The sequence below is a fragment of the Geotrypetes seraphini genome, chromosome 2, assembly GCF_902459505.1.
Source record: "Geotrypetes seraphini chromosome 2, aGeoSer1.1, whole genome shotgun sequence".
Classification (NCBI taxonomy): Eukaryota; Metazoa; Chordata; class Amphibia; order Gymnophiona; family Dermophiidae; genus Geotrypetes; species Geotrypetes seraphini.
Genome location: NC_047085.1, coordinates 40427717 through 40445480, shown reverse-complemented (window position 1 = coordinate 40445480; position 17764 = coordinate 40427717). Strand labels below are relative to the sequence as shown.

The following is a 17764-nucleotide window of genomic DNA, read 5'->3' as shown; positions in this document are numbered from 1 at the left end:
CTCTGCTCTCCTTGCTTGTTTGTGTGTCCTCTGTGACTGCTGCGGATGTCCTCCATGTCTGCTGTGGTTGCCCTCTGCTCTCCTTGTTTGTGTGTCTTCTGTGACTGCTGTGGTTGTCCTCTGTGTCTGCTGTGGTCGCCCTCTGCTCTCCTTGCTTGTTTGTGTGTCCTCTGTGGCTGCTGCGGTCACCCTCTGCTTTCCTTGCTTGTGTGTCCTCTGTGACTGCTGCGGTTGTCCTCTGTGTCTGCTGCGTCTGCCCTCCGCTCTCCTTTGCAGTGACTCATCCCTTCTTAAGGCCCTTCGCAAAGGTGCTCTCTCTAAGGTGAGCGCCTTTAACGCTCGCCTTTGACGTGTGCCAAATGGCTGAGCACTGTTGGCCTCTCCCCTTTTAAGGGGGACCTCCGGTGGATGACATCGGGGGATGGGCAGAGCTAACTCTCGCCATTGCCCCTCGCTCTCTCCTGCCTTCTCTCCCTTGTTTCCTCTCCTGGCTTCGTTCACATGGAAGCCCCAGAAGGAATTGGTGAGTAATTTTATTTTTTTAACAAATGAATTTACGAGCCTAACATAGGATGGGAGGTGAAATTTGGCTAAGAAGCTCAGCAGCCAGCTGGCTGAGGTTATTTTTGGATAATTTTAAGCCACTAGCTAGCTAAGTTAGGGATGAAGATTACTAAAAAAAAATTGCTAATTATCATTTCTACCTGTCAGCTGCAGATCAAAGATAGGCTTCGGAGTAATCTAAGGAAATGGGTGGTAGATGCATGGAACAGTCTCCCAGAAAAGGTGGTGGAGACAGAGACTCTGTCTGAATTCAAAAGGGCCTGGGATAGGCACATGGGATCTCTCGGAGAGAGAAAGAGATAATGGTTACTGTGGATGGACAGACTAGATGGGCCATTTGGCCTTTATCTGCCATCATGTTTCTATGTTTCTCACGCAGGCTAGGCAGTCACTGGAGCTGTACTGGAACACGAAGTCTCGTGTACAAACCATAAAAAACAAAAAAGAAACCCTAGAAGATCAAAATTGCTCCTGCAGGCTCACTTGCAGAAGAAATAACTGACTGGGTACAGCAGAGAGAAGGAGGAGGTGCTGAAAACAGTGATCAGTATCTCCTGCAATGGACTCGCAGGAATGGATGGAAGACCCTTAGCTCAGCATACCATCAATATTACACTGGAATATCTATTTATATAAAAAAAGAAATTTATAGAATGAACTATTTCTATGCAATTTTTCCATTGGAATTGATAGCATTTTCATATTTACTGTTTCTTTTAACAAGGTTTTGTTGCTGTTATTGTTATACATGTCATTGCATTATGATTTCCATATTAAGATTACCTGTGTGCTCTTGTTGGCATCTTATTTGAATGCAAGCGCTATTTTAATTTTGTATGGTTAAGAAGAAAATGTGGTGCCCATCTATGGATTCTAATTTAGAAAAAATCTGTTTATTGAAGATTCAAAAAGCAGTACAATCTTGCAGAATACAGAATCAACAGAGAAAATAAACTATACAACAAGGGCTCGAGGTTGAAGAATAGCACAGCGCTCGCATGACTTCGGATGATGGTCTGGCCCAAGGCACTTGAGGCACCTACTGTGTGGGTCCGTGAGAGAAATCGCACGTTGAAACTGGCTACACTTCTTGAAACATGTTGTTGGCCGGGACATAGGAGGAAAAACAGCCTCCGCAAAGTTGAAGCCCCTGGGCTGGGGCTGAGCGGCCTGGCCCGGCAGCCGAACGGAAGAAATAAATTTTTTTTTTAAAAACTAGAAATAAAAGAAATACAGCGATTCGTGAAGAAAAAGAATACAAACTGCGGTGAGAGAAGGCACGATGTAAGTTAAACGCAGAGAATCAAAGAAGGACTTCTCGTCTCCGCGGAAAACTGAGAACTGAGGAGACACGCCCTGTGCTGGATGGGAAGGCACTCGCGCATGCGCAGTGTGGCTGACTCGAAACTTCTAGTTTCTACAAGAAAGTCTACTTACGAGGCTTCTGCATCGGGGCTCCATCAATTATGTCACCAATATGTGAGAATAGGCTGCCTGCTTGTCCTGGGATAATATAATTTTAATTTACAGATTGAAATGTGTCAGTTTTGAGAATTGATATCTGCTGTCTATATTTTGCACTGTTCAGGAAGAAATTAATTTATTTCTATTTCTCAGGTGTTATAATGCATGTAAAGTCTGGCATCTTAGGGTTTCGTTTGTTTATATTAGTATAGTGGTACCTCGGAATCCGAACGCCCCAGAACTCGAACGTTTTGGAATTTGAACTTTTTTTGTAATAAATTTTGTCTTGGAATCCGAACGCTGCTTTGGAATCCGAACGTAGCTTCCTGGCTCCCCTCTGGAAATCCTTTCCGATCCTTAACATGTGCTTACCCATTAATGGCGACATCTTCAGAGGAGAAGACAGACCGCCAGCCCATAAGGAGAGTCCGATCGAAAAGTGACACCCCATACCTCGCCAAGGCCAGGATCTCCCTCAACCTGAGTGCAAATAGGATGACCTGGTCTTTGCCAGCCTTCTCTCGCCTTCCCTTCTACCCTCTTTTCTCTGGTCAGGTGCGTGCGCGCCTCAGTGTGTACTGGGAGAGTGCACAAGGAGTCACTATTGGCTGTGGCAGCCACGCGCGCATGTGCCCTGCTCTCCCTCGTCTCGCGCGGTGTTGCCGGCTGGGACCAAAGAGCTCTGTCAGGTTCTCATAATTATTTCGGGAAGCGGTTTCTTTTATTTTTTTTCTTTCTTTGATTAGTTTTGGAGAGTTGGAGGAGCAGAGAATGAGCTGCCAGTTCTCTTTCCTCCCCTCTGCGGGAGAGGGATGGGGCGCACCGGGTTGCAATGGGCTGCTGCCGTGATTCCCCCGCCCTGTCCCGGGTGGCAGAGCGGCGCCAGCTCGGCCGCCGGAGGAGTTAAAAGCGGAGCCGTAATGAGGAGACCTGGTTTCTGGCTCGCTCGGTGCTTCGCCACCGGTTGCGTGCACTTGTCGGTCCTCTGGGGGTGGCTTCTGCGACTATTCCATGCTCGTTCAGCATGAAAGGAGCCCGGCTTGCTTTGTACATCTTGCTGCGGATCGTCCTTGCTCAGGTGAATTTTTAACACGTTCGGGGTTTCCTATGGGACTGAGAGAAAGTGGCATTGAGCTTTGGGCATGATATGCAAAGCTTTTGATAGCCCAAGTGAGGAATCTGCTGCAGGGGGCATTGATTGAAAGAACTGAAAGTGAATTTGAAAATCTGGGTTTGTGGAACCAAGAAACGGATTAATCCAGCTGTTACCACTGTGGCTAAAATCCACACGTTTTGTAAAAGGGGGAGGGGTTAGTTTGTGATGACATATTCCATACTAGGCGAAGGTGTTTTCTGTGCTCTGTGTGTTCGAAAGACATGGTTTTCTGTTAGGATTGACGGTGTAGGATTGATCTGTACTAGTCTGGCTTGTTTAGTTTTACAATGGGTGCTTTGTACTGCTCACTGCAGTATGTAAGATGCTGCCTTTTCCTAGGTACTCATGTGTGACATGTGGCTTGTTACTAAAAATCATGTTTTTCATACAGATGGGGGGGGGGGGTAGTTCCAAAAAAATGATGGGCCTTGGGTGTCACATATGCTAGGTATGCCACTGGCGCTTCCTAAATAGGAGACAGAAAGAGCTTCCACGTTAATTGGGGAAGGGGGTAGGGTGAGAGATGCCATAGTTAATAAAAATGTTAAAGCACATCCTGCCATTCCCCCCCGACATCTCTTCTTGATGCAGCGCAAAACACTATGGTAAAAGGCCTCCTTAATTGCTTAGGTCCTGTCAGTTTGCAGGTTTGTTATCACTTCCCCTCCCTCCAACACTTGTAGTTCTGAGGGGCTTCATCTTATCCCTTGCTTCAGGAAACAGATTGCTTTGAGCAAGAATCGGAAAAACCACCAGGAGCGCGACCTAAACCTTAAGTAGCACCGGCACAACTCAAACGCCCCTCTCATCTACAGGGCGCGCAGTCCACGGGCGCTCGCCTTTCTCGTTGACGTCACATCACACTAGGGGGAGGGGGGCGGGAGCCTCTCGCCTACTCCGCCTCCTGTTGGCTGAGGCGCCCGTAGCCTGAGCTCGGCTCACCTCGCACCGGCGCGCCGATTGGCCCGAAAGCTGAAGGGCCGGGATGGAGCGTGCGTGGGCTCGAGGCCCGCCGGCGCTGAGGCTGTTAGCATGGAAGGGGGCGGCGCTCGCGCGCCTTCGGTTACTCGGGTAACGACGATTGAGGAGGAGCCGTAGCCGGTGCTGAGGCGGGCGCTCCTACATCCTTGTAGTTACTGAGGGATGCGCTTGCTGCTGAGAGAACCTGTACGCATAAATACATACATAGGTCACAGTGACTCCTATCCACTCCCTACTGAAAAAGTTGTGTGGTTTTTTTTTTTTTAAATAAATAGTACTGCAGGATAAGGGCAAACTGCCACTGAAGAGCCCCGACCAGAAACAGTCTCAGGAGAGAGCCTGAAGAAAGCGGAGGGGGGAGGGGGGGAGTGAAATGCAATCAGTGTTGCAGATTTTTTTTTCTTTGTAAGGAGATAGTTAAGCAATAGGTTTTTTGGGGGGGATTTGATATTTTTCAAGGATTAAACGCTTTATTGGTCCTTTGCGCATCTTAATTTTGTATTTTTTTAGGCGGGGTCGTGGATGACCCGAAAATCGCACGTCTCTGATTAAGCGAAAGAAAGCAACAGGCCACAAGAGTACTGAAACCGACTATTTAAAATTAAGGTGCCAGCGTTTGACTGCTTTTATTTAGAGAGCAACATTGGCTTTTAGGAACTAGTCTTGGCCGTTTATTTGTTCGTATTGCGCCTTTTCGGGGGGGTAAAATGTGGACTTTTCTAGGCATCGCCACGTTCACCTATGTGTACAAACGGTGCGATGACTGGCTCACTTACACCAATTGGGAGGTGCTGCTGGCCGTTCTGCTCTTTTGCTCCCTGGGTTTGGTGCTGTCCTACCGGTACCGGGACACCCCGAAACGACGGAAGCCGTCCACGGCCGAGGTGCTGATCCGGCTCTGCTCGGCTCTTCCTTTTACCAGCTTGTTCTGCTCCAAACCCGCAGCAGCCCAGCAATGCAAAAGCAGAAAGGTAAGTGCAGTGTACACAGGCGGACTCTTTATACCCAATCAACGCATACACGTGGATGCCTCGAATATAAAGGCCCTCAAGGGCACTCGGTAAACCTTAAATTTAACCCCCCCCCCTCTCATGATCACCATAAAATTATACAACTTATTTCTTGAGAGCAGGCACTTAAGAGGTTAAACTGTGCACATCTTTATGAGGTACTTGCTATGTGTTTGTTATGATTAGGGCCATGGTTGCTAACTCTGGGTGGGTGTTGAGCAACCCCAATACTGAGTAACCTTCATTATGTACCAAAAGAGGATAATTTGGGTTGTGTTAAAGCATTCCCAATCATTTTGAAAAGTTGGGCACCTAAGGCTAGAACTTCTATTCTTAGGTGTTTATATAAATATGGGTGCTGATTTTTCTGCTAATTAGGGGGCCTTTTACTAAAGTGCAGTAAATCTGGGCTTAACACATTATAACACAGGACTTTGCTATACACTAAGACCAGATTTAATACAAAAGGTTTTTTTTAGGGCTTTTATTTTTGTTTGTAGGTCATGTGCTAATATTCCCACTAGCACATGGGTACACTTAGGGCCCCTTTTACAAAGCTGTGGTAGCCATGATGTTGCGGTAAATGCAATTGCTATGGGCCTTGATGCATTTACCACAGCAGCATTGCTACTGCGGCTTTGTAAAACACCCTTTTAGTGCTTAGTTCTGCCCCTTCAGAAATTTTTTTTTTTAATTTAAAAAAATGCAATTTAGCGCACAACTCACACACCATATACTGCAAAATACTTTTAACGTGTTCGTGTGGTAGCCTGTTTTTGCATGCTGACTTTGTATTAAAGGCTTAATGCTTTTAAATAAAAGGGCCTCTTGGGTGTTCTTGGATGGTACAAAAAAATTCAGGTGTTTTCATATTACATACAATTGCTGTCTGCCTTGTATAGTAGAATCAAAGAGGTAGGATTGTGCCTTTTAGGTATCATCGGTGCAGAAGATACCCAAAGACTGAGTGGAGGATACAAGAAGAGTTAGGGGAAGTGATGCTTTTCTAATGTTTAGCCAACAAATACCTATTTAAAATTTTTGCATTGGGTTGTTTTATTAGTATTCATCATCTATAATAATAAAATGCTAAGCGCGCATGCGCACTAAAAAAAACGTGTTCCCTGAGATGTCCCGAAAATACGAGTGCGCATGCGCGCCTACAACGTCACCACAGCCTGCTCTCCGTCTCCACCTCGCGCCGCTGCAGGCCCCACACTCGCAACTCACACATCCACTGCAGCCTAGCAACTCCGACCACAACCTTCCACCCTCAACCGCCTATGCCGGCTCAGGCTGGCGCGTTGAGGAGTCGGAATGCAGACCCGGAAGAGCGAAGGAAGCCTCACACTGAGCAACTTCTGCCACGGTCCCGGGTTCCTCTAAGCCTACCCTTCTCGCGGTCTGGCCGGCTACCTTAGTCCTTTGCCGCCGCCGCAACCCCCTTCCCTTCCCTACCCGCGGTCGACAAAACTCTTGCCTCCAGCAGCCGACGCAGCACTGTAAACACGCTGCTTCGCGGACTCTACTGCCTTCATTTGCTCTTCCGTTTCTCTGATGACGTCATCAGGGACATGGAAGAGCAAATCGGGGCAGTAGAGGCCGCGAAACAACGTGTTTACAGTGCTGCAGCGGCTGCTGGAGGCAAGAGGTTTGTCGACCGCGGGAAAGGAAGGGGGTGGCGGCGGTGGCAAGGGACTAGGGGAGCTGGCCAGACCGCGAGAAGAGAAAATCGCGTGGGCCACGAAGAGACAAGGAGGAACTGGGAAGAAGGAAGAGGGAAAGGGGCCTGCTTTGGGGTAAGGGTGTGCTTGGAGGCACACAGCTTTGCTTGGGGGGGAGACAGAAGGGGGCCACGGAGAGACAGGGAGGAACTGGAGCTGGAGAGGGAAAGGGGCCTGCTTTGGGGAAGGGCTGTGCTTGGAGGCAGACAGCTTTGCTTTGGGGGGAGACAGAAGGGGGGGCCACGGAGACACAGTCAGGGAGGAACTGGAGGGCCAGAGGGAAAGGGGTCTGCTTTGGGGGAGGGGTGTGCTGGGAGGTAGATAGCTTTGCTTGGGGGGGGAAAAAAATGGGGGGCCACGGAGAGACAGTCAGGGAGGAATTGGAGGGGTAGAGGGAAAGGGGTCTGCTTTGGGGGGGAGGGGTGTGCTGGGAGGCAGACTGCTTTGCTTGGGAGGGGAGACAGAAGGGGGACCACGGAGACACTGTCAGGGAGGAATTGGCAGGGTAGAGGGAAAGGGAGCTGCTTCGAGGGGGCAGATCATTTTGCTTAGGGGGGGAAGACAGAAGGGGGGCTACGGAGAGACAGGGAGGAACTGGAGGGGGAGAGGGAAAGGGGGCTGCTTTCTAGCACCCGTTAATGTAACGGGCTTAAATACTAGTTGAAACATAAAATCAGAAGCCCTAGTTGTGATTTGTTTTTCTGACTTACTATTGAATAATCCTAGTGGTTATACATGGAGAAAGGAGAAGAGGCTGCTCTTTATTGAAATTTCTGTACTTCAGACAATGATGGGTGGAGTTGAGTTGTTTTAGAAAATATATTTAAAGATCCCTCCTAAAAGTACTGGTTGCCTATCCCTGCTAGTCTGCCATATTGTTTTCTTTCAGCTTTAGCTGTACTGCAGGACACAGATTAATTTTTCCCCTTTGGTTGTTCTTCTTTTTTACATTCCAATAAATCTACAACACAATATTCAAGTGAGTTAACTAGCTGGAAAAGGCTGCTGACTGGTTAACTCGCTTGTTTGTGGCTATCTGGTCTTTTTGAGCGACACTTAACCAGTTAATGCTGCTGAAAATTATCAGTTAGTGCCAAACTTCAAGTCAGTTATGTCCCGTTTTTCAGCCTTAACTGGCCAGGTTAAGTGATTAAATAAGACTGCATAAATAGCTGTCCTGTTTTTATCCACTAATCCATAACTGGTAAGTCTGAATATTAACTTAACCACAAACACAAGAAAACTCAAATCTCCACAAAAGCTATAACTAGAAACACAGAAAGTGGAATCTTGATATTATAGCAACCGTGGTTGTCCAGAGCACTAAGTAAATAAAAAAGTCAATTATATCAAAGTCTTTAATCTTACAGATTCAAATTTTATTGGTGTGACTCTTAATAAGTATGATCTGACATAGGCTGTGTTTCAGCTACACAGAGCTTTCTTTAAGGGTCGTGTGATAAACAAACTACAAATTAAAACATAGACAAAGTAAACTATAAAAACAAATGTTCATAGAACAAAAAAAAAAAAAAAAAAAAAAAAAAATATATATATATGTAGAAAAGCTACATAGAAGAGCAGAATAAATCATTTGAGCAATAGAGTTAAAAGAGAAGAAATATAAAAATGAATTGAAAAATAAAATTGAAAAGCAGAAGAAGAATTCAAGAATGTGTACATAATAATGTGGAATTAAGCGTGAAGGAGAAAGCATGCATATTTGTGGTAAGTGAACAACCATTTGAAAATACTGAAATTTGAATGATCCTACCCATGGACTGTTGGGTTGTCAGAAGCAATATCATGGAACTATTGCGAATACCTCAAGGTCCCATGTAAAATTAAAATTGACCAAAATATTTTCAATTTTATTTCTACAGTACAGTATTATGAATAGTTCTATGATATCTTTTGACGACCCAACAGCCCATGTTTCTATTAGCTTAACCAGTTCTACGTTAGCTCAGTGTTTCTCAACTCGGTCCAGGGGTATCCCCTTGTCGGTCAGGTTTTCAGAATATCAGAATTTACATAGAACAGAGGTAGTGTATATAAATCAAGTTTATGGATATTCTGAAAACCTGACTGGCAAAGGGGTACTCCAGGACCAAGTTGAGAAACATTGCACTAGCTGACAAAAAAAAAATCAGAGATTCAGTGCTAAAGCCCTGATAGGACCTGATTTTGAATTTCCAGTTTTAGTGCAGGTGGTGGATAAAAAATCCTTTGTCTACCTACCATTAGCTGAATATCTGGGGGCTAGTGTCCCAAAACAATTTGCATCAAAGCATTTGAGTCCTACATTGAATTTGGTCTTAGAACACATGATGGATGTGATAAACTTTATAAAACTTGCCCAGTAAAAACAAGATTTTTCTAAAAATTGTGTGAAGATTTGGGAGCTGAATACACGTCTGTTATACTACTGCCACTCACACTGGCTTTCTTGTGGCAATATGTTGGCCTGTATATTTCAATTATGACAAGAACTCTACATTTTTCTTGAAGAAGAAAAATATGAGTATGCCAAAAATGTTGTAGAGAGAGTTTTTGGTGAAGCTGGCATACTTGTGTGATATTTTGTGTGATATTTTTGAAAAGTTAAATACGCTGAATCTCTCCTTACAAAGAGGCAACATGCATATTTTGAAATTGATCGAGAAGATTTCAGCTTTCAAAAAAAAATTACAATTATGGTGGAGAAAAATGCATGAAGACCGTGGCAAAGATTGTTCATGATCTGCAATGAAGATTTGTCCGATATAAAATCAATTTTTGAAGATCTCCTATCACAAATGGCCTCTTTTACAAAGCCGCGCTTGTGGCTACGCTGCGCTGCGCTAACGACCCCGAAGCCCATAGAGATTTAAAGGGTTTGGGGGCTGTTGCTGTGTGGTTTTTTAAAGGAGGCCGAAAGTATCAAATGGTTTGAAAAATATTTTCAAGAAGATGATCCCACGAAATTCACTTGGATTCAGGATCCCTTCAGAGCCAAACCTCCAGCTGACTTGACTTCTGAAGAAGAAGAAATCTTTCTGAGCTGTCTTGCAACAATACACTCAAGACACGATTTAACAGCATGGATATTACTGAATTTTGGTTTTCAGTAAGAGATGAATATCTGCTATTAAGCAGTAGAGCATGAGAGAATCTTATTTTCGTTTACGACATCCTTTTTATGCGAGGTTAGGTTTTCGGCACTCACTGTGATAAAAAGCAAATAGCGAGCAAAAATCAATGTGGAACTAGCAATGAGATTGGCCATATCAAATAATGGTTCCGAGGTTTGAGAAGATTTGTAATGAACAGCAAGCTCATCCATCTCACTAGTTCTATCAATATTTTTTGTGATTATTTTTTTATATTTGTTGTTGAATTTTTTTACAATTAAATAATTCAAGATTATTGTCATAACCTTTATGATAAGTTGTTTTAATTTTTTAAATTAATAATCGTCTCAAGCTAACAACTATCAGTTATGTATTAGATTACAGAACTATCGTTTGACCTGGGGAGCTGTGGAAAAATTTTTAAACATTAAGTGAGCTGCGAACAGAAAAAGTTTAGGAACCACTGGGGTTTAGGGTAAAAGATATAAAATTGGTCTTAGAATTCCTTTTTTATATATTCTGCAAAAAGTGCATTGCGAACCTGTGGTTTTAGCCCGCGCTGATGCCCCCCCTCCCACGCTGATGTCTGACGCCAGTGCTGTCGCTTCTGAATTATGGTAGGAGGGGTTCCCAGTACCTCCTGCCATCAGTCCCATTCGCAACTTCCCCCCCCCCCCAAAAACAAACAGCAGGAGGGATGCCAACTCCCTCATGCCACCCACCAGATGCCCTCTCTCTATTCCCGTTCCCGGTGGGGCCTAAGGCCTCAGACATGTTGCGGGAGGCATTGGAGCAGGAGGTACTGAGTACCTCCCCGTTCCGTTACAGGTATGGGGAGGGTGGTGGGGAGGGGACTGGGAACGGGGAGGGGGCATCCGGTGGGTGGCAGGAGGGAGTCAGCATTCCTCCTACCGTTTGTTTTTTTTTGGGGGGGAAGTCAGGAGTGGGACCGATGGCAGGAGGGAATGGGAACCCCTCCTGCCTTAATTCAGAAATGGCGTCGGGCATCGGCGTGGGGGGAGGGGCAGTTTAGGGAGGGAAGGGGCACTTGTTGGGAGGGAGTGGGGAGGCTTTAAAAAATTTTTTTAAATAGGGCTGATATTTTCGTGTTTAATACAAGCAAAATATCTGCCAAATTAAAAAAAAAAATTTAAAGCTAGCACACGCCCTGAAAGCAGTGACAGGAGGCTGCTTCTACTGTCACTACTGTCAAGGCTCTGCTCCGATTCAATTGGTTTGAGTCGGGAGTTTGCATGCAAAGAAGATAGTGAATCAATCGCTGTTTTAAAATTGGCCAGGAATCGGCCAACAGCGATTGACTCCACTATCTTTGGTGAATTTTGGCCAAGGGGAGTTATGAAAGTGCTGGAGAGGGAATGAGAGGTAGATGAGAAGTGAAATGGAGATTAAGGAATAGAGGGTGAGAGACAGGGAGATAAATGTAGAGAAAAGAAAAGTGGAGAAAAATACATAAAATGAAAGATCTATGCCAGACAGATGTAGAGAAGGAAAGGAATCGGCAAGAGATAAAATTAAAAATTCAATCTGGAAAAGAATTTGGGAGAAGACTGACACATGGAAAGTGGAAGAGAGTCTGGGACCAGCCCAATAATAAAAATTAAATGCTCAGACAACAAAGGTAGAAAAGAAAAAATTACTTTTATTTAATCTTTTAAAAGACTGAGATGTGCTTATTTTGCGTTTTTTTGGCAGAATAGAGGAGAAAATAAATTTCTATATCTATTTTATCAGTATTGGCATTGCTTATAAAGACTGACTTTCTTGGGGGTCTCAGTTTTTATGTGCATGTTTGTTGTGGTTCCATATTTAGTATCACATTAGGGTTTGTCCATGTTCTGCATGAGAGACTGAAGGTAAGGATTCTGCTACCATTTTATATCTGTAGGAATCTTTCAGTCCAGCTTCTTCTAGTTTCCAATAGTTGGTACCATATTTTTCGCTCCATAAGACGCACCTCACCATAAGACGCACCGCAGATTTAGAGGAGGAAAACAAGAAAAAAACCCATTCTGAACCAAATTCTCCCTGCCAGGCTCTGCACCCAAACTCACACTCCTTGCCAAGCTCTGCACCCTGTCCCCCCTCCCTGCCAGGCTCTGTACACTGTCCCCCCTCTGGTGGTCTATTGATAGGCTGGGATAGGGCACAGGGCAGACAGGGATAGGGCAGGCAGGCCTAGTGGCTAGCAGGCAGGTAAGGACAGGGCATGCAGGCAGGCCTCCCCCTCCCAGGCCTCCCCCCCAGGCATGCAGGCAGTACTCCCCCCCCTCCCAGGCATCCCTCCAGGCATGCAGGCAGTACTCCCCTCCTCTAAGGCAGCCCCCCCAGGCAGGCAGGCATCCCCCTCCCAGGCAGCCCCCCGTAAGCAAGCAGGCCTCCCCCCTCCCAGGCACCCCCTAGGCAGGCAGGTCTCCCCCTCCCTGGCAGCCCCCCCAGGCAAGCAAGCAAGCAGGCAGGCCTCCCCCTCCAGGCCTCCCCGCAGGCAGGCAGGCAGGCCCAGCTTCTCCCTGCTCCCTATTTTTAATTCGGCAAGGCAGGTAGGCAGGTCCCAGCCTCTCCCTCCTCCCTCCCTGCCCCCAGGCAGGCAGCAGGCAGGACCCAGCTTCTTCTTCCTCATCCCCCAGGCAGGTGACAGGCAGGCCCTGGCCCTCTTCCTCCTCCTTGATGCCTTTCACGTGTACCTTTTTATTTTAACTTCTGGACGCAGCACCTCGCTGAGAGCGGCGCACCAGGCTGGCTGCTTGGTTCCCACCGTTTCCTCTGAGAACTGCCAGTTGCCTCCTCTTCCGTTCTCTCTTGTAGTGGCGCACCAGGTTGCCTGCCTGGTCCCGCGCTGCTTCCCGCGAGAACTGGGGGAGGTGTCAGGGAGGAGGAAGAGGGCCAGGGCCTGCCTTGTGCACCGTGTCCAGCGAGAATAAGGTAACCGGGGGTTCTCCATAAGACACATTCTAATTTCCACCAACTTTTGGGGGAAAAAAAGTGTGTCTAATGGAGCAAAAAATACGGTATTTTGGTGCTCCAGGGCCAAGTGTAATATTTATAGCACTGTCTTTTCATAAGTGGGTTAGGCCTGTTATGGTGTGGTAAGTTTTTAGTATAGGCTTTGGGTATCTTTTTGCAGGGTTTTGTGTTGTTTCACCAAGAGGGCCATTTTCAATAGGACATCTAAGTCCGACTATGGATGGTTCCTGCAAAACGTCCAAAGTCAGAGGTGGAGAAAAATGGCCATTTTCAAACAGGACATCCAAATATATATTTTTAATCTCCTACTTGGACGTCTTGACTGCCTGTCTAGGCTGCCAGGATGTCTAATTTTATTTGCCATTTTTGACCCCCCCAAAAAGTTCAAGTTAGAAACATCCAAATAGGCACCATTTAGACGTGGGAGGGGCAAAAATTGTAATAGACTGGTCACATAGACATCCCAATAGAGCAGTGGGGAACCTTAGAGGACATTGCTTTGAACTTCACATAAAGTGTGCCATCATAACCCCTTTCAAATGTATTGTGAGCCCTCCAAAACTCTCCGGAGACCTACTATATCACCTGTCTCCCACCCCAATAGTCCTTATGACTGCAAATGGCACTTGTATGGCAGTATAGTACAGTGGTCTCAAACTCAAACCCTTTACGGGGCCACATTTTGGATTTGTAGGTACTTGGAGGGCCGCAGAAAAAATAGTTAATATCTTATTAAAGAAATGACAATTTTACATGAGGTAAAACTCTTTATAGTTTATAAAACTTTCCTTTAACAGTTAAAAGGAAAGATAAATAAACTATAAAGAGTTTTACCTCATGCAAAATTGTCATTTCTTTAATAAGACATTAACTATTTTTTTTGCGGCCCTCCAAGTACTCTATTTTTTTCTGCAGCACTCACATTTAAAGTTCAATATCTTTTCTTTCTCAAAACTGGCACATTTCAATCACTAAATTGAAAATAAAATCATTTTCCTACCTTTGTTAGGTAATTTCATCAGTCTCTGGTTGCACTTTATTCTTCTGACTGTGCATCCAATACTTCTTCCCTTCTTTCAGCCTCCTGTATGCTTTCTCTCCTCCAGACCTCATTCCCTCCCCCAACTTTTTCTTTCTTTCTCTGTCTGTCTTTCTCTGATTCCGTGCCCCATTTTTTGCTTTGTTTCTGGTTCCCTGTCCCCCCTCCTTCTTTCTTCCTTCCTCCGTGCCCCATTTTTTGCTTTTTTTTCTTGCTCCCTGTCCCCACCCCACCTTCTTTCTTCCTTCCTTCCTGCCCTCCCCAATGCCACCGCCACCACGGAATAGGCTGCTGCTGCTGCCGCTATCGGGAACAGGCCATCTCCCTGCTTCTCTTCTGCACGGGGCCGACCAACTCTCGCTGCCCGATGTCAATTCTAACGTCGGAAAGGACGTTCCGGGCAGCCAGGCAGCAATTGGCTAGCCAGAACGTCCTCTCAATGTCAGAATTGACGTCGGGCCGCCAGAGTTGGTCGGCCCTGCAGGGAAGAGAACAGTGGACCGCCCCCCCCCTTGGTACACCACTGGAGCAGCAGCGTGTCTGGCGGCTCGTTCGTTCAAAGCCGCGGGTGGCGGCTCCTTGCGAGATCCGCGCCTGCGTCTGAAGCCTCTCTGATGTTGTGACATCAGAGAGGCTTCAGACGCAGGCGCGGATAGCGCAAGGAGCCGCCAACCCGCGGCTTTGAGCGAACGAGTCGGCTGCTGCTCCAAAAGAAAGAGAATGATGGCCTCCAGACCGCAGGCCGCAAATAAAACCAGGAGAGCCACATGCGGCCCACGGGCCGCGTGTTTGAGACCGCTGGTATAGTAGGATTTTGATGTACTTTTCCTTCCCAAAAAATTTGAATAAAACAGTACATACCTGTCTAGAACAGCAGCATCTGGTATGAGAAAGATTAATAAAGCATCACACAGGTGTCTTAAGAGCCAAAGAGAGGAGGACCTGGGCCCATAAGATACTCTAACCAACTACATTTATGATGGAAAATGTGAGGCCACCAAAACCCACCAAAATCATACTATACTGCCATATAAGTGCCACCTGCGGCCATAAGGGCTCTCGGGGTGGGTAGACAGGTGGGTATAGTAGGTTTTGGGTTAGTATTGGAGGAATCACCTTAAATAATAAGGGGTTATGGTGAGTTTTATGTCTGGAACACTTTATGTGAAGTTCACAGCAATGCCCTCTAAGGTGCCTCACTGTTCCATTGGGATATCTTTGTAGCCAATTTATTACAATGTTGGCCCCTCCCATGTCACAAATGATCTATATTTGGACGTTTTCAGTGGCCTAGCACTTTCCACCATAAATATAGTGGTTAGATCTGGGGTGCCCACACTTTTTGGGCTTGCGAGCTACTTTTAAAATGACCAAGTCAAAATGATCTACCAACAATAAAATTAAAAAAAACCACAAAGCACACTGTACGCATAGAAAATGTTAATCATCATTCCTATTCCAGGGTTTTTCAAAGAGGTCAAAGCAGATGACTCTATGCATTGTCACCTCACTAACAACCATACAAAAACAGACAAATACCCCCCTCCCTTTTTACTAAACCACGATAACAGTTTTTAGCGCAGGAAGCTGCGCTGAATGCCCAGCACTGCTCTCTACGCTCATAGGCTCCCTGCGCTAAAGACCTCTATTGCGGTTTAGTAAAAGGGGACCATAGTGTAAAATATAGACAGCAGATATAAATTCAGATACATTTTGATCACTAAATTTAAAATAAAATCATTTTTCCTACCTTGTCTGGTGATTTCATGAGTCTCTGGTTGCATTTTCTTCTTCTGACTGTGCATCCAATCTTTCTTCCCTTCTTTTAGCCTGTATACTTCCTCTCCTGACCTCATTCCCCCCCAATGTTTTCTTCCTCTCTCCCTGCCCTCTCTTTCTTTCTCTCTTCATGCCCCCCTTTCTTTTTTTCTGTTTCTCTTCTTTCCTTCTGTCTCCCTGCCTGCCCTCTTTCTCCCTCCCTCCCTGCCCTCCCCCAAGCCACTGCCGCTGCCATAGGATAACAAGCCCCCAAAGCCGACCTCCGCCGGCCAAGTTCTTCCTGCTTCGGGCCCACCAGCATTCTTCTCCCCGACGTCAATTCTGCCATCGGAGAGGAAGTTCCGCTGGCCAGAACTTCCTCTCCGATGGCAGAATTGACGTCGGGGAGAGGAAGGCTGATCGGCCCAAGATCGACCTATTGGGAGAAATGCTGCCGGGTCCTGCCTTTGAGGAAACAGAAAGTAGGCAGGACCTGGCAGCAAGAAGAGCAAATCGCAAGCTTCACTGACCTGTTTCCCGCTTTAGCCCGCGAATGGGGCTCTAACATGTGCGTGCCGGCTTCCCTTCTCTCCCCCCCGACATAACTTCCGGTTTCAGAGGGAAGAGAAGGGAAGCCGGTACAAGCACACGTTAGCCCCCGGAGCATAAGTTCTCCAAGCCGGTTTTTTTTTAAATGTTGAGCAGCGGCGGCAGCAGCAGAATTCAGGAGCAGGCCAGTCAGGAGGGGAAAAAAGAGAAGGGAAGAAGGGAACCCGCTCTGCAATCAACTGGAGTCGCCTGAGCGAGCGACCTGTCGATCGCGATCGACGTATTGGGCACCCCTGGGTTAGATTGTCTCATGGACCTGGGTCCTCTCTATGGCTACTTTAAGACATCTGTGTAATGCTGTACAAACCTTACCCAAACCAGATACTGCTGTTCTACAGACAGGGTTGTACTGTTTTATTGTGCAGGGTGCCCTCTGCGGAAGTGAATTTCTTTCCCTAGCTAGTGCTGGTGTGAATTGTGGTAGATGCCCTTTCTGATCTCATTCGAGTTCTTCCCACTTATTCGGTGTCTGTATGCTTGTCTCTTTAGATCTGTCCTTCGGCTGGATATGCTGTTTCCAAGGCCACTTTAAGCAGACTTCCTTTCAAGAGTCGGCTTCTTTTTGAGACAGGTCTGGATGACCTTATGGACGGTGTTGCTGATAACCACCCTAAGTCTTTCCCTGTGAACAAGTCTCATTGGACTTTGGGAAGGGACAGTAGAATTTTTCACCCCTCCTGTCGTTTTCATCAGAGATCCTTGGGATCTTACTCCCAGATGTATTCCCAGGGATACGATCACCGTGATAACACTTCCAATTCCAGCTATCATCTGACATCTGGATCCTGGGCAGCTACTGCTCCTAAACAGCCCTCCAGAGGGTCGCCTTGCTCAGTTTTGCCACGAGTGGACTTGTATATCTTCGGATAAATGGGTACTGGACATCATTCAGGAGGGATCCAAGATAGATTTCTTTTGCCTGCCTCCGGATTTGTTTCTGGACTTGCCGGCAGGTCATCTGGAAAAGGAGTCGAAGGTCCGCACTACTTTGCAGCATCTCTTGGACATCCAAGCACTAGAACCCATTCCAGAACACAAATTGAGCTTCAGCAGATACGCTTTATACTTCATCATTCCAAAGTATGGTTCAGAGAACTGGAGGCCCGTTCTGGATCTCATGTCAGTCACTTGCTTCCTGCAGATTACTTATTTCCAAATGGAAATCGTGTGCACAGCCATTGCTGTTGTCTCTCCTAGGGAGTTCTAGCATCCTTAGATCTCATGGAGGCTTTCCGCCATATTCCAATATTTCTGGAGCATCGCAGATTTCTGCGTTTCCATGTTGTGCAACAGCATTTCCAGTCTGCAGCTCTTCCATTTCGGCTTGCGACAGCTCCCTGCATTTTCACTAGGTGATGGTACTT

The 17764-nt window shown here is 46.3% G+C and overlaps 1 protein-coding gene across 1 annotated transcript in view; it reads left to right on the top strand.

Annotated features, from left to right (window-relative positions):
• The first annotated feature begins 4470 nt into the window (after positions 1-4470).
• Positions 4471-17764, top strand: part of SQLE (squalene epoxidase) — an 86383-nt gene continuing 73089 nt past the window's right edge. The window contains exon 1 of the mRNA XM_033929606.1: positions 4471-5136. Coding sequence (XP_033785497.1) covers positions 4873-5136 — 264 coding nt within the window. The 5' untranslated portion in view covers positions 4471-4872. The remainder of the gene's footprint in view (positions 5137-17764) is intronic.